Source organism: Sinohyriopsis cumingii, chromosome 19, assembly GCF_028554795.1.
Source record: "Sinohyriopsis cumingii isolate HCF-2022 chromosome 19, ASM2855479v2, whole genome shotgun sequence".
Taxonomy (NCBI): Eukaryota; Metazoa; Mollusca; class Bivalvia; order Unionida; family Unionidae; genus Sinohyriopsis; species Sinohyriopsis cumingii.
In genome coordinates this window covers 11,404,067-11,427,385 of record NC_142979.1, presented here as the reverse complement: position 1 = coordinate 11,427,385, position 23,319 = coordinate 11,404,067, and the positions used below count along the sequence as shown (strand labels likewise).

General features: G+C 39.7%; 1 protein-coding gene across 1 annotated transcript in view; it reads right to left on the bottom strand.

The window, feature by feature from the left end:
- The window catches only part of LOC149775131 (uncharacterized), a 100,370-nt gene that overhangs the window by 42,350 nt on the left and 34,701 nt on the right, over window positions 1–23,319 (bottom strand). The window contains exons 16-17 of the mRNA XM_089943058.1: window positions 4,291–4,375; window positions 3,641–3,753 (exon numbers count right to left, since the gene is read on the bottom strand). Coding sequence (XP_089799184.1) covers window positions 3,641–3,753; window positions 4,291–4,375 — 198 coding nt within the window. The remainder of the gene's footprint in view (window positions 1–3,640; window positions 3,754–4,290; window positions 4,376–23,319) is intronic.

Genomic DNA, 23,319 nt, shown 5'->3' with positions numbered 1-23,319 from the left:
GGGCATATGATAGATCTCCGTCGGAAGACTTAGACATGTTACGATTCAATGGTCATAAACTATGCAACAGAAAGAAGCGAAACCAGCTGTTGGTGGAAAATTCTAAGATGTTTAGTCTCGTGAACTAATAAAAAGAGGGAATGGTCTTCAGCTATCCTGGACGGCCCGTAGAATATCCTCGGGCAGAGGCTTTCTAATACCAGCTACGACTAAGCAATTTTGCCTTACTCGAGATGACAAAGTCAATCAAGAATTTTAAAGGTGTCTTTATGCGGGATGAACCTGCATTATTTATGTCATGCACAAGGAAAACTGGGATTGTTAACCTGGATTTGACAAAAGGACCTGGGACTCATTGGATCTCATACTTGGTAACGTTTCGACATCTTTGTATTTTGAATGGTACAGATTTTCAACGCCCACGTGAAGTTGTTGATTATTTATATGGTGGCTTTGCCACATGAATACATTGTCATCTACCACTGTTTAATTCTGGTCTAGCGTTGCAAACTTAGCTGTTTGATTCAATATGTGGAAATCTTGTTACTGGTTAATAGCATACGAAATGCCTACTAACATTTCCGGACTCTACTCAGTCTGACGTAGCACCAATGCGGAACTAAGCAGATTGGCCACCAAAGCAGACTTGGCCGAGTTTACCAGTCGGGTTACTGTTTACGTCTACCCAAGCGAGCGGGTGATTTTCCATGACTAAACTGGAAAACATAAAACGTCTAAAGTGGACATTCAAGATGTTGTTTTGAAGCTCCGATGTGCCATCGTGAAAAACCTGACTGAAATCAACGAAATCAAGGAAATTAGAGACTGATGTGTCGGTTTCGTCTTTTTAAATCTAAGTTGATGATGATGATGATGCCACAATAAAACAAAATGTGGATGAAAGATCGCAGAGGTGCCTTCACCACCATGCATAATAACTGCATCGAGCATAATTCAAGAAATATTGATCAGTAACACAGGAAAAACTGACGCCATAACCTTAGCAAAAGACTGATCTTTTATTCCTTCTTAAGGGCGCGAGAGTGTGGATCATATTTGTTTATTAAAACCGAGACTGAAAGGTGGGTACGGTAGAATGGCAGTGTTGAAAAACGATCAGCGGGATCTTGGTTTTTCGTCACCAATATCACGCATCGGCAAACCCGATCAACATCATTAGTCTACGGAGATATAATTCAGTTTGAAGTATTTAGAATCAATCTTTGGCGTTTGTGTTTAAGATTAGATTTGTCATTACAGATACGTAATGGATTCTGACCGCAGTGATGAGGTTGCTGAATTTGATGACGGTGTATTGATTTGGCTTGCCAGTGATACCATCATTGATAGCGGTTTGTTTTCACTTTACGATGTATATCTGCGTAAAAATGGTGTATGCACTGAAAATATTATCTTGTTAAGGGTCACCCTGATGTACCAATCCAAACTCAAAGTCAACTTGGAATCATTGCATTAGCGCGTTAAAACGCGCAGGGGTTGTTTTTACAACTACGAAGTGGAACTATAGGACAGATCTACCCCGTTGATTATGATGTACCAACACTGACTCAATCAAGAAGAGAAATATCTTAAATGCTGTTTAACAAGGACACACGTGTCCGTGTAACAGCTTTTTGGCGAAGATAAAAATGGTCATTTTAGAAACTATTCAATGGCTTTAATCGGTATAGTTTCATATGAACGTAAAGCGAGACCTCAAGAACGCACAATCGCTGGAAATTTAAATATGCCACCGAAAGATCTTTTCAATGAGTGTATGACATTTGTACCAGTAAAAAAATAATTGGTTATAAGTGTGTGTGCTGCTTGTATCGAACGAAAGCAGGCATGTCGAGCAATTAAGCTTCGTGATCGCATTATTAATATGAAAAATGCCATAGACCCTCATTGCTATCAACGTAAGAAAACAATCTACTCGAAGGATATTGAAGATAAACAAAACAATTTGTGAATTTGAAATGGTACTGGTGGAAATAGAAAACAACCAAAGTCTCCACGCACAGATACGGAACCGTGGCTTTAGCGACCCCTAAACAGGTAACTGATTTACAATTAGCGAAAATCAAGTACTTTTATGCCAGTGTATATAAATTAACACACTAGCAGAAGATCTTGCTGTGCAAAATCATTCACGCACGCAAAGATTAACCAGTCTGTTTCTAAAGAGTTTCCACAATGACACCACATACAAGGAAGAAATTGTATGTACATGCGGTGGCATTTTCTTGACGGTATCGTTGTTTAAATGACCAAAAAATGATGTGGTCATTATATTTCCCAAAAATGTATAATTGTATTTCCAAGAGTTAGCAATGACCACATAATTTTACCCTAGACGATGTTGCTACGTAAAACTTTCAATCGAGCCCTAAAATTAGTTTTTGCTGCCTAAATTTAACGATACCGCATACACTTGCGTGTGTCGATCATGGTAAAAGTATTTAAGTTATGGGTATAAAAGGCATTGACCTATCTCCTCTACCTAACTCCAAGTCAATCATGGTAGAAGTTTTAAAGTTAGGGTATAAAAGGCGTTGACCCATCTCCTCTACCTAACTCCAAGTCGATCATGGTAAAAGTATTTAAGTTATGGGTATAAAAGGCGTTGACCTATCTCCTCTACCTAACTCCAAGTCAATCATGGTAAAAGTATTTAAGTTATGGGTATAAAAGGCGTTGACCCATCTCCTCTACCTAACTCCAAAAGACTATTATGATACTACTGTTGGGTTGATAGTGTTTAGAAGGATGGACAGGTGCAGGTGGGTTACCCCTGGAATTATCAGTAAATGACATGCGATTTCAACCTTCCACATCTTATACATTGTTGTTTTTTTTTTCAATTTTCATGACATTTTCATTACATGTTTCAACTTGTGCTTCTAACATTAGCCACGTTTTCCTAAGAAGAAAGGAAATAAAAAAATAAAAGTAAAACATTTTTAACTGATTAAAACTTTGAAGTGATGCGTTTAGGCACATGAATGATTTGATGCAATCGACTTCACTATATTGTACTACATGAGTTTTGTATTCTGTTTTTCTTGTCAATTTTAATCGTACGTTGACATTGTGATTAAATTAAAACTTAGACAAATTTAATTTTGTTTTCATATTCTCTATGAAGAAAATGATGTTCTGAAAAATGTTGATATCCTGCAGATGATTGGTGTAAGATATTATTGCCTTTCTGCAAGATTCCGTTACTTTTGTTCTGTGATATTATGTTCAATGAATGAACTATTCCTGATTGAAAACAACCACTAAAATTATAAATAAGACACAACTTTCATTTTTGAAGTATAATCTAAGGGAATTTTTTGTGTAAAAGCCTTGAAAGTGATACTGGCTAAAGTGACAGGGATTCAATGTGCAGTCCAATCTCACAAGACCTACCACGTTCCTCGTATAATACACCCACTATCTAGCAATGAGTTAATTTTCCCTTTTGTATTTCATCTACATATCATATACCCCTTTAGTAGACAGATTTATTAACAATTAACATTTTCCCATCCCATACCTGGATGTTTCAAACAAGGTGTATTGTCATTGTTTAACATGTACTTCAGAACAGCTGATATCTGGTGTAATACTGATTAGTATTACGTGTACTTACAATCCACATAGAGGAGACGTTAAACCAGCTAGCGTTATTGAGCGACCCATCGTAATCATGCATGACTTCTTTATCATCCCCAAGATATATCACGTTATGATGGATCTGGTTACCTGAAACATTTCTCTCGAAACGTCAACAGATGGCATGTATATATGTATACAGTATAGAGTTAATTTAATATCACAATATCATCTACCTTTTTCTAAGAATATGTCTGCATCTAATATAAAATTAGCTATATGCAATCTTATTTCTGGCATCTTTCTTTGTTATGTGTGATTTACGATTATCACCTAGGGAGTAACTATGCAGTCAATAGTATGCAAGTGATGCATACTTTGAATCTACACCATTATCCCCGGTAATATCAACTCAACTGACAGTCAATTTTGAACTACTTAGACTTTTTACTAAATCAACTAAATGTAACCACTCTCTTTACAAGTTTAGAAAATGCAACACATTAAACTTGATTATTGACCATAGTAATCGAACAAGTAAAACTCAACGATACCTACATGTGATAAAATTCAAAAGAATATCTCACATTGAACTATAATAACGTCTCGCCTCATCAAATTAAGAAAACGAATTTGTAGTTTTGCTTCTTTGATGATTAGAGTTCAAAGTATGTATTATTAACACACCTTCAGGCAATTCCTTGTGCATGGAGTCAATGATGGCCAACTTTGGATATCTGCTCTGCCACAGCTGGCTTGTATACGGCATAGCCTGTGAATTTTCAACGTAACGGGTTATACGTCATAAAAGATTCAAAATGAATGGATACTTGAATCACCAAAATAATAAGCGAGTAATTTCAGGCAATGCACTAAAAAGGGTAAATACACATAAAATAAATAAATTCCAAATATCAAAATCGCAATTACTAAAGAAACCATCTGGTGAGTACTATCAGGATGTTGTTATATCCAATAACTATATTTAATACGAAAGCGGTAACAAGTAACAGCTGAGGATATCAATATTTTTTAAACAATTAGGTTACTGATTACATTGACAATCTAATTACGTCTTAGCTGTAAGATGAAAGCTCATCAAGACAAATACTGATAAGTTTTTGAATCTAAATCAGCATCACTGACGCCAGAGGTAACGAACATGTGACAAAATGGCAGATTTATTGGCTATATTTATAAAGATTTTTTTTTATATATTATAAAGTCAAATTCAGTGCTGCTTGATGTTTTTCTGTCACTTTGTATTTACGAATTCTAGACAAAGTGAGAAAGAAATAGTATCAGGTTGTTTAGCAAATATGTAATGCATATTTATTTTGTATTCAGTATTTTGCGCCATTTAAGTGTATTGAGTATTTCTTTCAAAAGAACTGAGAAATGAAACGAAGCAGATAAAAAAATATATTCAGGACAGTCTGAACAAGATGTCAATACCTGCAGTTGTAACAATAAACATAATTTTAGTTCAAGGAAAAGGTAACTTAAATAAATTAATTAATCAATAATACTAGCTACTGCCAGTTCCGTTTCTGATTTTGCTCCAAACACAATTTGTGAAAAAAAATCTTTAAATGCCCACACTGCCTCCTGCCTGTAATACTTGTTTGTTTGGTTTATAACGACACTGCCATCATATCATTGGCTATATCATGCCGAGGAAATGGAAGTAAAGTAATTTTCTAAGGACATACCAAGGCAACATATTTAGGAAAGCCTGTGTGTGCGTCGATGGAGCCATCGAATCTTGCATAATGAGTCAGACGACGGATTCAGTAGTGTTTCAAATATTTGGCAACATTTATAAGGTATAACAATATAAAGTGAAACAGGTAAAATCGAGCATTGGTACCTGGGCGACCGGCCCTTTTGCATCGAAAATAGTGCGTAAAAACTCTTGACAGACCGACTAACTTGATCTATTTATGATTTCTGTTTTCTCTAATCTAAACTTTTTTCTTTTAAGTCGGGTAGCAGCAGGGAGGTGAACAGAGCACTTGCTTGAAAGTCGATTTATGAAAAATAAAACTTCATACAAAAAGAAAAAAAATTACAAGGTCAATAACGTCAAACCGAAGTCTCTAAGCAAGGCCGAGAGTTTCTCTAATTGGGTTAGTTTATTGTGTTACTTTATCTTTGTCGTTCGTGTATGTCAAAATTGTATATGTTTTGTTTACCTTTCGGACACTCATTTGTGGTCGCGCCCTCCCTGCTTCTGTAGTGTGTGAGTAATTAAATCATTATTATATCAGTCTCACAACCAAATATTTTATTAAGACCTATACGATATCGCGATCGAGGATCATGTAAATTTATCGTGATAAATCCGTGTGGAGTAGATTGTGCTACTGAATAGAAGTTTTTGAACTTAATCATATCAATATCCTTCTGAACACGAGGTCTGATGAAAGTTTCGCAGAGTATGTGTATCCACTCCATTAAACACAACTAAAATATTGCAGTTATCTCTGATTACTTAAGGTATTTGTGTATATCGCTGAGTAACATATATAACAACGGTGTTTTTATATCTTCCTCTGGAAAATATCCGAGCTGGATATCATTGTTTGTCCAGCATTACATCATCGTATATTATGAGATTATTAATAAATCCATTAAGGTCATCTACAGATGGGGCTTCATCAATATAGGTGATAAAATCAATAATATCATTACCATCCTAGTCCAACAATTTTGCATTTTCATTAAAATCTTTAAGCACATCGTAGCATCGCTGATCATGTACGGATGGTGCCACTAAATATAACCTATCCACTTGAGCCGTCTCATTATCAGATTAAGCAGTAATTGTATTTTACCCGATCCGGATGGACCTATTATTATTATTCTGAGTAAATTCGGTAATGCTGAAATGAGTTTTACTGGCTCTTGCTTTCGTGTTGCTGAAAAATCAATGACATCCATATTGTACTAATATAATAAATATTATGGATTCATATTGTGTTCGATGCAGAGCATCCACCCCTACAAGTGGATTAACAACAATAATAACAAAGAAAAGCGTGCACTTACATGCAAATGTGTAAAATGTGGTACAAAAAATATAAATTTATATCCGGACACAAAGTATCTGGTGATATCGTTGCTTCATTAGGAAAATAACCAGGAGTCCCATGGGCTAAGTATTCAGGAGAAAACATTTTCCTGGATATAATTATTGTGGTCCTGGAACTCGACTTGATATCCGACTTGACGAGCGAGATCAGCCAAGACCTAGAGAGTATCCAATACATACGATTGATCAAGCATGTCACGTTCAGGATGTAGCGTATAAAAATAAGGATTTACAACAACGACGTATTTCAGATGTGAAGTTGATTCACTCGTTAAATTGCATTAAAAAATCTCTCAGAGAAAAACTTGCTAGCTCCCTAGTAAAATCTGCGATGAAAGCTAAACTAGTATTAGGGGTCGGTAATTAATCAACCGATTATTATTATTATTATTATGGAATCGATTTATTATAGCCCAAGAAGATATTGAAGGGGTAGAGCAGCGATTAGTAAACTTGCTGATGCAGCAAATGTCACACGTTCTGTTGCTGTAAAACGGTTAGCACGACAGGCAATATGGCAAATTTATGTACTGCCACCTAAAAATATTCATTATGCACATTTTGATGTCAGCGCTCTAAATGAAGTTCATCAAGCAGATATTTCATTTTTACCACACGATACCATTACAATTGATAGACGTCAATCATGTACATACAAATACGCGTTGACTGTCGTTGACGTTGTGAGTAGATATAAAGAAGCAGAACCACTATCAACTAAAAGAGTAGTTGAAGTTGTATCTGCGTTTGAACGAATGTATCAACGAGGACCCTTGCGATCGCCACAGTTGCTACAGGTTGATCCTGGCAAGGAATATCTTGGTTTAGCATCATATCTGATGAAAAAGCATAACGTCAAGATTAGGCGAGGACATACTGCAATTTATCGTGATCAGGCAATTGTTGCACGATTTAATCGAACACTTTCTGAGAGATTGTTTGTAGATCAATATGCAAAGGAAATAATTCAGAAAGAAAAGAGATCTCGTGAATGGGTTGCAATACTACCAAATATAATAGCTGCATTAAATAATGAAATTACTCGTGCGATTTCTATGAAACCTTCCAAAGAGATCACACAAAAAAACATATACCAATACAACGACATGACTTTTCAGAACAACCAGTACTAGGTAATGTGACTGAGAGGTATTTATTGAACCAGGTGAGCTTGAAGGTGGTGAAAAGAGCGACTGATCCTATTTGGAGTGTGACTACACATAACATTTCCAGCGTGGTAAGATCAACGCGTAGACCTGCAATCTACAGACTAGATTCAATTGCTCCACAGCGTGGATTTGTACGCGAACAATTACAAGTAGTTCCTGAAGACACACAATTACCACCGCGTTCACTTTTGTGAACTAGCGCCTCGACGTCGATTTCATCGAAGAAAGGTAAGCATCACATTTTTGCGTGTGTGACCAAAACTACTATTAAATCTGTCTACGTTAAAATGTCTTGGATTATTAATTGAATATTGTCACAACATTACTATTACTGTGTTACAACTTGCACAATGATTATTCTGTCTTTGTTTCAATGTCATGATAAATTCAGCGTCGATATCGAAGTCGCTCTTATTTTGTTTGTCACACTGTTTATAACCAGTTAATTTTTGTTCTTACTACATCATCGATATTGCCTTCCTGAGCTTGATTTTCTGTAAAGTCTATGATAACCCGCCGCAGCTGAGATATTCTTCTGACTCGAGACACTGAGAGATAAATTAAATTTGACCATTCGATACGATCTTCAATAATCAAAATATTAGTATTAGAAATAGTTAATCCTTTCGACGAATAGAATCGTTATAGCATATACTAGCGTAAATAGAGTTCTGTCCATAGTTAACGCGCTCTCAACAACACTGGCAGGAACTAAAACAATATCATTTAGCACAAGATTTTGTTTCTCTGACGATCCCGGTATATCAACTTCAATATTTTGTCGTCACGTATCTGATGGTCAATAACAAAATGGTACAGGTAGAGTTGAAATTTTTTCTTCATGTAACAGAAATAATTGTTGTTAAAGTGTATCACGAACTAACTTTCTACTTGCAACTACCAAATCATCCGGTCTCCATAGATTCCAAAAATTGTTCTTAGGAGTTTCTGAAGTTATTTCACGCATTATTTCACGCTGAATTTTATTTGGTTGTAGTCTGTGAATTTCTTAAACTCTCTTAATTCTGGATCAAGCGCTCTATGATCATCAGTAATTTCTTCATAATAATCAACAAAATTCCTGTCATTTATGTGGAGACAATCCAATAAAAGATGGTGGTTGACCATGATCGCCACACATTATTACAGCAGTATTTTTAGTCAACAACCAATCTAGAAATATTTTTAACGTTTCTAATGAAAGGGTACATATATCATCCCAGATAATAATCCTTGGAATATATTTGTACCCTCGTGTTCAGGAGTCCATTGATCACCTTTCCAACGAAAGAAGATCTAAGTATTGGATTTTAACCCTCGCTCTTTCATTTTCCTGGTGAGTCAATGTGTAGGTGTTAATAGAACCATATTAACAGAGTTTGAAGAACTCTGACCAAATAATTCGATCACACGTATTGTCTTTCCTGATCCACATAGTCCGTATAATTAAACTGTTTTATGTCTGGCAACAGTATCATATACCAATACTGATATTGTTTCTTTAATATTTTCACAATAAGCAGCAGGGGGGGGGGGCGAATCCGACATTTTGTCCAATCGTCATTTGGCTTAATTAATACTTTCTGCAACTCAACGATCTAGCGTCGTCAGCGCCTGGTAAAATAAAAACGACGTCGTCGTTGGGGGATCGTCCAATCGTCATTTGGTTTAATTAACACCTTCTGCGCGTCGATCCCCAGCGTTGTCAGCGTCCGGTAAGCACATCGACGACCGCGTCGATGTCATCGCCCCCCCTGCTGCTAAGGAGTTATTTACAATGATCTTACAAACAGAGTGATTACTAACTCCTCCTCTTGTAGATCAATTAGGTTATTTGACTGATCGGTAAGTCTGAAATTAATTCTTGTTAAAAACCGATTATGGCATCGCATATAGACCGGATTAATTGGGCTCTCAACGATTAAGAATCCGGGAGGGGCTGTTGGTGAAAATGAATAAAGGATATATCCCTGCTGAGCTTGATTTGATTGCTTGGTATCTACCTGGTAACTCCCTTCGATAACATCACACACTAGATTGATTGCTATCACCGATGCGATATTTACGTTGTATGGAGCAATATGCCTACCATCATCCCCGTTATCGTGTTTGAGGATAGTTGATGGACCGAGAAAATCATTAAGAGACTTTCTTAGTTCTGGCGCGTTGTATCCTGGAAACTTGAAATCGGGTAAATCGGCTTCTGTGATATTATACTCGGTTAGGAATTCTTGTTTACTATTATCATCGCTGCTATTGTATATTATTTTAACGATTAGTTCATTGATATATTCCATGTCTGATATAAGTTGATTTAACACCTCAACGTGTTTTTGTGCTTTTGTTTTCCGTAGTTGTTCTAGTTGCAATCGGTAATTATGATTAATTTCGATAAAAAAACTATCGATATCATTTAAATTAACTGTGAACACGGCGTGGAATTTAGGAATTTTCTCATACTGAAAATACCATTGCATGGTATTCCTGTCTTGAAATATAAACCTGCCGGGTAATAACGCGTTTTTTATAATAGACAACTTATCTCGATAACTGGGATTAATTTCATGATACGATTGCGCATTCGTGTGAAATTCCCGCGGACTTTCATGAGGTGGATTCTCAGGCCAACCTAGTATGGTTCTTATTGAACTGTTATAAATATCAACCATATAACCCGGTGTGCTTATTTCAATCGTCGACGATAACGTCGGTTCATGAACCGTAATAGCGATTTTTGATTCCTTTCCTGTGATCGATTTTATCCTGCGTTGAAATTCTTTATTGATTTGTTCTATTTGGTATGACCCAGTTGGTATTGTAACCTCCTTCCAGTCTGGGGTCCCATCGGGTTTATTTGTCCGTGCAAAAACTAGCGAGTTATTAGGTTGTTGTCCGTTAAATGCGTCCGCTCGAATATTAGGCCAACTGTGATATACTCGCAATTTTGCCAGCGCTATTTCCTTCACTGGAACCGGCGATGGGAAGTTCACACTGAATTCGGGTTTCGTTGACGTTATCGATATCATACTTGTTTGTACCGGAGTGGTGTTCTCCGCGATCCGCTGAAGTAATTGAAACCCTTCGGGGTTCAGTGACATTATTATTATTCGTTGTCTTTAGTGTCTAATTTCAACAACCAGGTGGTTCCGGCTTCCAGTTGAAAATCCTCGATTTTTGACATCGCGGAGCTATACAACTGGACCATCGTGGAGAATTCAACATCGGATACGAACAAATTATCAATTGACAACGAGATCAACCCGGATAATTTCGAGTACGCGTCGGATACTATTTGATGTTTTACTGTATACTCGTTGAGTTTTTTCTGAAAACACGATGATATCTTCCTAGTGATTGCGTCGGCGACTCCAGCAATTGTTGTCATCGCGGAGACGGCGATTGGAACAGCGATCGGGGCTATCGTGGTCACCGTGGATAAAACGACGCCGGTACCGGCCACTATACCCGACACCGAGTACACGACCGCGTCGATGGCGGTTATTTTTCGGCGGTATTTTTTTATTTTTGCACGGTATTGTTCGGAAAGCGTTTTCAAGTTTGCGGAAAATTCTTTTGCGGTATCGAATCGATATTGATGTGACGTCGGTGATACCTCTGATTCAATTTCCTTGGTGGTCATTTTTATTTTAAAAGAGCTAGTGTTTTTAATTACTTAGATTCGCTACAAATTCCACATACCATGTAATGTTTGCCCCGGCTAGATTTCTATCAACGGCATAAATTGTAAACTGTTCAGTTGCGTTCTTGTCTATAATTGTTGATATTGTATTGTTAAACCCGGATGAACTCGACGATAATATATTAAACTGCATCATTGAAACCAGTGTCAATCGATAAATACCCTTAACAGTTGCGGTAATATTTACTGTATTCTGTGTAGGAGTCCAATCGAATGATCCATGCCGAATTGTGTATACTGTGTTGATGATGTTCTCATGAGGGATTTTTATTTTTTCGAATTGCTCTGCTACTCTCGGTAGTCCGTCTTTAATCGCTGTAACATCAGTTTTGATCGCTGCATTATTAGCAGCGAGTTTAACTATTTCCCTCCAATGCCCGCTCATACCTCTTTCGTTCGCTTCAACATAGGTTTTGAGCGTTATTATTTCCCCTCCATACGCGTCTATACTAGTTTTGACCGCTGCAACATCAGTTCTGAGCGTTATTATTTCCCCTGTATGCGCGTCTACATTATTTATGATCGTTGCAACATTAGTTTTGATTATTTCTATTTCCCGTGTATTCTCGGTCATACTTTTTTTGTTCGCTGCAACATCAAGTTTGATTGTTTCTATTTCATATGTATGCACGTCTATACCTTTATTGTTCGCTGCAACATCAGTTTTGATTAATCCTATTCCCCGCCAATACGCGTCTACATTTTTTTTGTTCGCTTCAACATCAGTTTTGATTGTTCCTATTTCCTGTGTATGCGCGTCTACACTCTTTTTGTTCGCTTCAATATCAGTTTTGATTGTTCCTATTTCCTGTGTATGCGCGTCCATATTATTTATGATCGTTGTAACATCAGTTTTGATTGTTTCTATTTTCCGTCCATGCGAGTCTACATTATTTATGATCGTTGCAACATTAGCGCCGATTATTCCTATTTCTCGTTCATGCGCGTCTACATTCCCTTTGCTCGTTGCAACATTAGTTTTGATTGTTTCTATTTCCTGTCTATACGCAGTGATATCATTTATAGTTATTGTGATTTCATCCGGCCTGGTATTTTTTTTACCAAAGAATTTATCAAAGTTGTCATCGATCCTGTTAACATTTTTTCGTATCGTGTAAAATTGGCCCGACAGCGTCGTAAACTCCGAAATAGTATTCTTTATTGTTGCAAGATTTGGTTCGGTTACCGTCGGGGTCCCAAAAAAACTAGCGGTAGTGAGTTGTATATCGGTGACAGATTTTTTCACCCGCGCGTCGAATTCGATCATAGATATATTCAACGATGTAAGTCTGTCTCGAACGGATGTTATCTCATTCATCACCTCCGATATATGTTTACCCGGTTTGAGTCGTCCGTCGCCGGTATACAACGCGATAGTGCCATTGGCGACATTAGGATGTCGTATTAAAACGTCATCCAGCGACACATTACTGGATTTCAATTTACCCTGGCGGTCTTGAAATACAACTATTTTACCTGGGTCAACACTGGTTAAATTCAACGTATCAGCGATTTCATCCTCAATTAGTTTTTTTATGTCGGCGGCGGCCGTTTCCGTGGATTCTTTCAGCGCCGAAACCGGTCGCCCCCAGATATCAATCATTATTATTGTAAATGTTATTCTCTAAAATCCGTTGAGCTTCTACGACCCCACTAGTGTATTCGTTTACAACCACATGAGGTGGTTTTCGCGATGATGAAATCGCCGCAAGTACGTTCAATACCTCACGGCCACATATCGGTGGGTCACTTAACTGCTGTGTTGGCAGCGTGGAATAAAAAACCCGGGCTGAACACGCCCGGATATACCGCATGAACTCTTTCGGCGGGGCTAACCCGTATGAATCAAAATAGACGATCGCACGCGGATCAATCGCGTACGCAACCCAATGAGTTCCCGCTCCGGAGGACCCATCGAGGTTAATTATGCCGGTTTCAATATTCCTTGGTGCCGCCGGTAATTGATCCCTCATAAAAACACCTCTGAAGTTTTTTATCGCTAACGCGTTTGCGGCGTCTATTAAATCAAAATTAGACATTGGAGTCACAGACTCTTGAGTTAATAAACGGTTCCCGGTAGTCTTAGACCCTTTCCCGAGTACCATGAATACGGGGTTCCCGGTAGTCTTAGACCCTTTCCTGCTACGGGTCGTTTTTTTTTATAGCCTTTCCCGGTTGCCTTCTTCAATGCCATTCCCGCCGCGGTTCCAACGGCCCCCAACGCCGCCGCCTTAGCCACTGCTGGTGCGGCAGCGGCAATCAACGCTGGAATCGCAGCTAACAGCGGAAATATCCCACCGGTCTTTTCCATGTTTTTAATTGCTGCGGCTGAAAAATCTATTTGAACTCCCTTTTTATTCTTCATCGCATCATTGAAATGTTTTATTTGACGCGCTGTCAACGATATCTTATAATTACCACCCGCCATCTGCGACGGCTTCAGCGTTATTGTGGTCCCGCATTGTTTAGCCGACTTTGATCGTAATTTCTTGACTTGACCATCAGTCAACTCTACACTGACGACACTATACGACATTTATTGTAAACGCGTTTTGTGCTTTCAATTACATGTTTTCCACTGGCGCATCAACGATTCTCATTCGTCCACCAACGCCTTCTAGCAGCATTGATTTATCGCTGAGAATGACAGCAACCGCTCTATAATTAACACCACCCGGGGCTATACGAGCTCGGAAGTGTATATCAACGACGGATTGTCTCGTTAAATCAAGATGTTCCAGCGAAAAATAATAAATCGGATACAGGTTTTTAAAATCAAGTTGTGATATTTGCAAACCAGTGTCGACGTTTTGATCACGACCCATATACGACAGCAATCGATGATACACACGTGCGATATGGTTGTCGCCGTAATTAAGCTGTATATCCTCGGATGGTTCCTGTTGTCCGTTTATTCTCAGCGAAACATCGCTGACTCCTAATTGATCAAATATCATATGGCTGCGTTCTTGACTGCCCAATCGTTCCCTATTCTGTAGCGCTATGAATATATGACGCGGGGCTGAAACACCCTGTTTCGATGCCAAGTGCCATGTAAACGTATCGGCGACGTTATCCTCTTTAGCATCAGTTGTTACCGCTAGCCAACTCAACAACGATTTCCCTCCCTGTTCCATAAATGCTAACAATCGTGCTTCCGTGGTAACTGATGGAGTCAGCACCGGCATCCACAATGCCATTTTAGTTAAAACGACTTTACCGGCAGCGACGCCAGCAGCACGCCATATTGCATTGTTATCATCACCCCTTCGCGTCAGCGCGATTGTATGCTTAGCCCCATAGATAACCTTCCTGACATTTCTGCAGAATCCAAATATGTGATGGAGTGGAATCGCGCATGAAAACTTTCGGCGTGGTCCTTGCAACATTCCTACTCGTGCTGCGAATCCCATATTGTAATTATCGTTAAGACTTTTTATAATATTGAACTCAGCGTTTGGTCTTGCTCTGCGGTCTGGATTGGCTGCTTCAGCCTGTGGGTCAGTTGCGGTATCTCTTTCCACCAGCACGTTGATGTACTGAAGATGATCAGCGCTATTAGCGGTGTCCTTCGCAAACATCATAGATGGGCCCGCCGATCTTGTATAATCATCCGAGTATCTCGCCAACCCAATTATCGTCGTTGCAACATCAACCTCGCGTTCTATTGATTCAATTTCTCGCCCGTCAATAAGATATCTGGCGCTCTCAAATAACGCCATGATACCGTTGTTAACGAAGCCAACTCGAACACGATGGTCATCTGCGTATGGTGCATTATCGGCGGCATTTGTCACGAGTTCTCCCTCGATTTCGATAAACGCTTCACACGGCAGAAAGTATTTACTGGTATCTTGGACCTGAAGTTCAATTCGCGATCGTAGGTCAGGTTGCGCTGCATAATAAGAATAAAATTGATAATCACGGACAGAATCATCCCTGCGCACTGGGGCGTCCATATCAAACGCGGGATCAGCGGTACGCGCAAACATTCTATTATTTATCATGTTGGTGTTTTCAATTGCGATTTTTTCGTCGTAGACCACTTCCCGCTATCGCGTTCATGAGCGCGTTGGTTGCCGCATCGGCGGATGGCGAAGTCGCCAACGACGGAGTCGTCGCCGCCAACGACTCTAATTTTTCTTCCACGGCGTTATTTATTACTTTACTGACATTTGCAGGCATCACTGTCGTTGATGGCATTACCGGTGGTTTCTGTTTTCTTTTTGAAAATCTCTTGGATTTCGCCAATGACATTAGTTTGTTCCGCGCGGCTGAAAGCGCCTTTCCGGCAACATCTCCAATAGCGCTGATTCCCTTATCACGAATAACATCAATAGCCTTCATTCCTAATTGTTTGGCTAACGGCGCTACTTTTGGAGCCATTCTTGTAAATAACCCCGCAATGGTGCTACCGAGACCATCTCCATAGTACGCGCGGTAAACAGGCAATCGCGAGTTTACCACGTAGACGAGTACTGGTTTATCATGGTTGTAGTGTATGATCATCCTTATTAAAAACACCAGTTTTCCAATTAATCATCCACGAGCTCGTCTATGAGCGTTCGATATGCATTAATGTCCATAATACCGCCTGTAAATAACCGCTTGCAAATAGCAGCGGCCTCATTGATTATTTCCGTAGAGTTATTTCCGGCTCGTTTTCCTCCGATTAGTACTTCCAGCCGTGATATATCACTGAGAACACTATTAGGGCAGGTAACGCCGTAGGATTCTTTACCAACAGGGTATCCTTTTCCTTTTTTTGGTGTTATACTCTTAACTTCCTTGTGGAATGCGTCGTAATCGGATTTACTACGATGTGGTAATGCATCTTTATGTTTACTTGCTAAATACACTATTCTTGCCCAGTCCTTTAACGACTTTATATTTTTCTCGTAACCGCTATTGATATGCTTCTTATCTCGTATGCTCTTAGCAAAATTGTTGGCAGCAAAATTAATTAATTCTTCCCTGTTGCTGAAGCCTCTAATTTGATCTATTGTGCTCTTCTTGAGTACAATACGGGGTATATTCCCCTCTTTTTCTTCCGGTATTTCTTCTTCTGGTATTTCTTCTTCTGGTTCTTTCGCAGTAGCGCCTAGTTCTTCCTCGTCGGCCATTGTAACATAAGGGTCTTGTGGTTCCGTTATAGCGAGTGGTGGTGGCCTCCGTGTTGTAGCAGCCGCTATTTTTGCAGGGAGTGTTTCTAAAGACCTTTTTGTTTGTTTTGTCTCTGCCGCTATCTTTTCAAGCGCACCAAGAACGGGTACAGTTGCCGCCGTAACATCCTTAGTCGCTTTAGTTACCGGGGCAAATAACTGTTCACTTCCAACAGCAAAATCAGTTTGCATTTGTTGTCGCGTTTGAAGTTTCTCTCTCACTCTGTCTCGTAACGGTATAAACTTTATAAGCGCTGCTAGCCGCTCTCTGGCTAGCCGAGTAGTAAGTGATTCACCTACCATTATTGTAAATTGATCCGCAATTTCAAATAAAATTTTCCGCCGGGTCTTTCCATGGTGGCAGAAATATATCGTGTCATTGTGTACATCACATATATATAATGTTACATTTGTATGCCGACTTCGTCACGCGACGTGGGCACAGGTAACTTCAAGCTGAGGCTCCCCACAGGGGTTTCGTCTATGATCCTCCTAATGTTTTTAATCTTACTAGAGATCTCGCGGCGTTTTTCATAAAGCTGCCCGAGTTTTTTTCGTATTGTTTCAACGGCAGTGAATAACCCAATGAATACGCTTACGTCATTGCCATACAGGTTCTCATTAATTGTATGTTGTAATCGTTTTATAAAAGAATACTCGCGGGCTAGCGTAAAACGCCCTCGCTTCGATTGTTCGTTTATAGCCTCATAATCGGATAATATTTCCTCGCTGTTGAGCCTATCAGATAATACAATTCCTTGATTTTTTAATTTTGAAATCTCAGTTAATATATTATTGATGTCTTGGGGATCCATATTCTTATAAACATCTTATTTCTAATATCAAAAATTTTAATAAAATTTAAGTTTAAAGTTTAAAGTTTAATAAAATTATTGGGGGTCATTTTTGACCCCGTTTTTTGTATGGACAGTACAATGCCGTAAATCTCCACTCGAGTGTTGTGGCAGATTACAGGCATACATGGACAGTACAATGCCGTAAATCTCCACTCGAGTGTTGTGGCAGATTGCAGGCATACATGGACAGTACAATGCCGTAAATCTCCACTCGAGTGTTGTGGCAGATTGCAGGCATATACATATACTTAATTAAGGACATTCACATCTTGGAACCCCTTGGGTGCCTTCGCATCCATCTGAACCCAAGGGAACCCCAAAACATACATCTCCGGGAGGGAGGCCTAGGGTGACAAACGTCATCGTAGACCGCCCAGAAGATATGCTTGGGGGGACATCACTACATGTACTTAATTAAGGATGAATATATTTACAATGAAATGATTGATGGATGATGGGACGGCACAAGACAGCACAAACATAAAACGGCGGGGCGGAACTCTACGGCCAATTCAACCAATCAAAAGCAACCCAATTAAATTAACCCGGTTGCATGATTGTGAACAAAAGACAACCACACGCCCGGGTCAAGAGCGTGGGTTAGTTTTGATTAGTTGAATTGGCTTTCGAAAGCCCCAGGCTTATAACGAGTCATCTTATATATAAAGTGACTAATACAGCGGCGTCAGTCACAAGGTGTGTGTTAATTTGAATTCCCTTGAATCGTTAAACCCTTAAATACTTATTAATGGTGTTTCACGGCATTTAAATGAAACCAAATACTCAAATAAAACATTAAAAAAAAGAATACAGCTGTTAGATAACAGTGTGTATTTCATTAGTTTTCATCGTAAAATGATTAATTAATCGCAACATTAATTGGACTTCAAGGGACGTAACTCTTGTCATGCGACGCTATCACAAAACGAGTTATCTCCCTTTGATGTTATATATGAAAATCGAATTCTGTGACCCGTCTTTTTTGAGATCGCTGTTTTAGTTATATTCTCCGCAACATCTCGAACTGATTTACTACAAATATCGAAGTATTTACCAGCCGCATTCATAGAGCGAAATATTTTTTCTTCGTGCGTTATTGTATCAAATGACTTTACGGGTTTTGCCTTTCTCATCCCTCCTGTTTTTCCAAATTTGGAATTTTGACTCGGTGTAACAGCTCTTAGATTACACAGTCTGTTATTTTGAGGACATCCATCAATGTGATCAATAACGAGACCGTCGTTGATCAGTCCGTTAAACGCTTCATACACCATCCTGTGAATAAGACAGATTTTTTTCCCAGCATTAAATCGCAAGTATCCGTGATTATTTACGGTACCAACCGGCTTCTTCAGTCTACAATTTCTAACAACGCCGTCGCGAGATGTCTCGTAATTAACAAACACAGGGTGAGGTCTGAACTCTTGGTCCATTTGTATAATAATACTACTTGTCTAATTCATTATTTGGTTTAATTATAAACCTTTCAATGTAGTCTTGAGGAGTTTTGATGATTTTGTCTTTGACGGAGTCGGCGGTGGGGTCAATGACGGCGTTTTTAATTCGTTTGTCATAATAGCGTTTTAGTTCCCTGTATCGCTTTCCGCCACAATTAATACACAACTGCGATTTTCCTCTTACACCAACGTGGCAAACCAAGCACGGGAGGGGGCCAAGAGAACCATTACGAACGCTTTGTAAATGATACCCGCAGAATTCACCTCTACATGATTTATTGCACGGGGTTATCGACCCAATCATCAACCATTTGCATTTATTCATTATACTATATTCTTTTATTTAAATACTTGTTTTAATTATATGGATGAGTTCGAGAGATTAGCAGCAATTAAGCCCTGGAAAAATATTAAATTCAATCTCGATAGAGTCCTCAAGGACACACCAAAAGCGTTAATAAACGATAGAACCCTGTTAAATAAAATACGCGATTGTATCGATGAATTCAAGCGTGATGGTGCATCTCATAGTTGGTCAACATTTCGAATTGATGGTGTTGTTGATGCTACCATGAACGACAACCGCGCAGCAACGATAATATCACAACTTGACGGTAAAAAGTATTTCTTCAGAGTAAAATTCATTGTCCGGGTGGAATCAGGTGATTGGATCATACGTGATAAATTTGAACCAGTTCTCAGCGACAAGAAAACAGTCATTGTTAGCCGCGACTCCAAGCCGGGGTTGTTAACCGGAATTGACAAACCATACTATGAACGAGCGTATCCTGAAACAGCAGTTGTTTATGGAATATACCCGTTAAATAAGAAACCTGATATCGGAAAACTGAAACCAATGAGACAGTCAACGGGGATAAATTGTGTAGCAGAACGAATAATAGAGCATTTTACAAATGCATGTCGAGGAAACAAATTGACTGATTTACGACGTAGCAAAATCAACCAGTGGGAACTAACCGTAAAAGAGCGTGGAGCAACCATCAGCGACATAGCGAGATTAGAAACATCGCTGAGATTTCCAATAACCGTTACAACGATAACCGGTGAAGTATTATACGAATCAAAGTACAAATCAAATGGAGCCCCAATCAAAATTATTGATCATAACGAACACGCATGGACGCCCGCGATCACAATATTTCCACGGGATAGAACAGTAAAGTATATACCCGAAGAATTTTTAGGAGAAGAATTCTCCCGGGATGGTTTTCTCGCGGAGAGGAAACTATTTGATGCTATTGCCTACTTGTGTTAAAACGACCCTGTATCAGTGTGGTTCCTTCGCAGCGCTGAAAACGATGCGGATACCTTTGATCAGTTTGTAAGACCAAACGGTGAATTATATCGCACTGAAGCATTTCACAACAGGATGAAAAAAACCGCCATGGAACTTGAAGAGCATGATGAACAACTGCTAACAAATTGTTTTACGATTCCATCGGTTGCGGCTCATGTTGCAGCAAGGAAAAATGCGTGGAGACCAACGCGCAAGGAATTTCTGCCGGATGTACAATCCAGTTGTTTGGAATACTATCACGGTGGACTATGGAACACTGAATACAACCGCGACGCTATGATCTCGGTTGATATGGTTGCCTGTTATCCAGCGAGTTTTCTCGGGTATGGATCCGCCGCTGATTATTTCAAACGATTTGGACACCCCAGACATGAAATGACTCGTGTTGCTATTAATGGACCACTGCCTAATTTTGATTTAACCGGATTCGCTCGCATAGTATCATTTGAGTTCGCGGCAGGACTTCATCGCTGTTGCTATATTTGGATCGGTAGACACATGGCTGAAAAGAAGTGGCTGCCAGTAGCGCTGCTACGGTATATGATTCATTGTAAAATGCTAGTTTCGTTGATTGTCAGTGACGCGATTATATCATATCGAGCGCAGACTAAAGTCTGGTTACCAGAACCGGAGCGTCTAGATAGCATAATTGACGAGTCCAAAAAACACATCGATGCCGACGAGGAATATATCATCGAATGGTCCAGGAGGATATTCAACCAACGAAACAGAGAGGCAAAAGATCTCGGTAGAAGAATAATCGGCAAGTTCACACAAGGTAGAAAAAACCACGACTACAAACGATATTGCTCACGGCTGATTATAGATGACGCAGAATATGATTTCGTAATCAAGGACGCAGTGGCAAAAAATAGATACGTGAACTGCAAAACAGCTTTCTTGTCCAATGGAACAAGGTTGGGTACAGTTGTTACCTACAGCGATGGAGACAGCCCGGCATATCCACATTTGAGGGCGTCTATGCTGGGTTATGCCGCTATCAATTTATTCTCGATGATAAATAGATTTCCCGACACCGCGGTTAGAGTAGCCGTTGATTCATTTTATATAGACGTAAAGTATAAGGGAAACGTAGCCGAGTTTACTAGTCCGGACGAGAGTTGGGGTACATGGAGAATTAAAAAAGAAATACGACGCGATTATTCCCCGTCAGCAGATGTCACCGTTGAGAACGACTACTTACGCGGTGATAAATTGTCAGAATGGTCTGATGCACCATCGTGTTCTGATCCAATTTGTAGACACAAAACAGTTTATTTAAGCGGCTGTGGCGGGTCAGGAAAGACGACTCGGGCAATTGAATTATTTCGAACGCGGGCAAGTATAATCGTGCTTACACCGACCCATACACTAGCGCGAGAGACAAAACAACGAAATGTTGACGCCGTTACTTATCACAGCTTTTTTCGATACAGCGGCGGTGAGTGGACTCCTGATCGAATGGGTGAAAAATTTATTCCTGAGGTTATCATCTGGGATGAGATATGTACTGTTTCGTTAGATACTTTACAAATGTTTCTTGAGTGGTTGCTGCGCGCGAATACAGCGGTGATCATGTGTGGCGACCATGGCCAACCACCACCATTTGTCGGCGAGGGCCCACATGATTGGTTAAAGGGTTTTGTGGACTATTATGAAGAAACCGATACTGATTACCGAGCACTTGATGAACAACTGCGCGAGGTTAAAAAATTAATCAGATTACAGCCGGATAGAATTCAGTGTGAAATAATCCACGAGGTGATTCCGGAAACGCCGTTAAATGAATTCTGGGAAACATGGAAACCAAACGATTTAATTGTAGCGAGTAGAAAGATAGTCAGGGACACACTTCAGCGGAGGTTGTTTACGTTGCATAAGGAAAAGTTTCCAACGCGCCCAGTGCCGTTATGTTATAGACCCGCGGACACACGGCGGCAAAACATTGAAGTTGAAATCCCGGCCCCGACAGCGTCAGGGACAAAAAAACAAATTCTCGTGCTGAATGATATCGTGCTCGTTGATATCAGCGTCGTCGAGGACGCGCTACGTGCTGATAAATCCCCGTGGACGCTAGGATACGCAACAACAATACATTCCTCGCAGGGACTAACTATCACGGACACCATTGTTTGGATGGTTGATAATCGCATCGAATGGTCGAATCTAGTCTATCTTGCAGTGTCCCGAGTACGGAGAATAAATCAGCTTCGAAGAATTGTTATTGACGAAGCCACCGACGAAGCCGGCGACAAAGTCACCATCGATGCAAGCGTCATTGATAGAAAACTCTCGGGTTACCGCCAACAGGATAAAAAAAACAGCGGCGTTTTGATATTGATGCCGAATTAATAATTGCGTTACGACAACAACAGAATAATCACTGCGCGAGTTGCAATTGTATAATGAATTGGCGTTATTCGGATAAAGACACTCGCCAATTTACCGTGGATAGGATCGATAACAGTCTCGGTCATGTCAAAACCAATGTGAGGTTGACATGTCTTGAGTGTAATAGACGCAACGGCGCTAGTTAAGACCACGCGGGGGTAATTGAGTATCGTCAGGTATCACTTGTAGTTGCTCGCGTGTAAATCCGCGCTGAGGAGCAGTTGAATCCAGTCTATAGATCGGTGGTCTACCAGTTGATCGTGTTATCGTTGATATGTTATGTGTGGTAACACTCCAGATAGGATCAGTAGCTCTTTTTTTACCGCCTTCAAGCTCTCCTGGTTCATATAGATATCTCACGGTGACATCGCCGAGAATCGGCTTGGAAACGCTATTTATTTTTGATCTTTTGGGTATATACTCGTATTTAATCGCGTCGCTGGGCTTCATGTTGATTGCTCGGGTAACTTCGTTATTTAACGCTGCAATTACGCCTGGCAACCTTTTGACCCATTCACGAGATCGTTTTTCTTGGATGAATTCCTTCGCGTATTGATATCCAAATAAC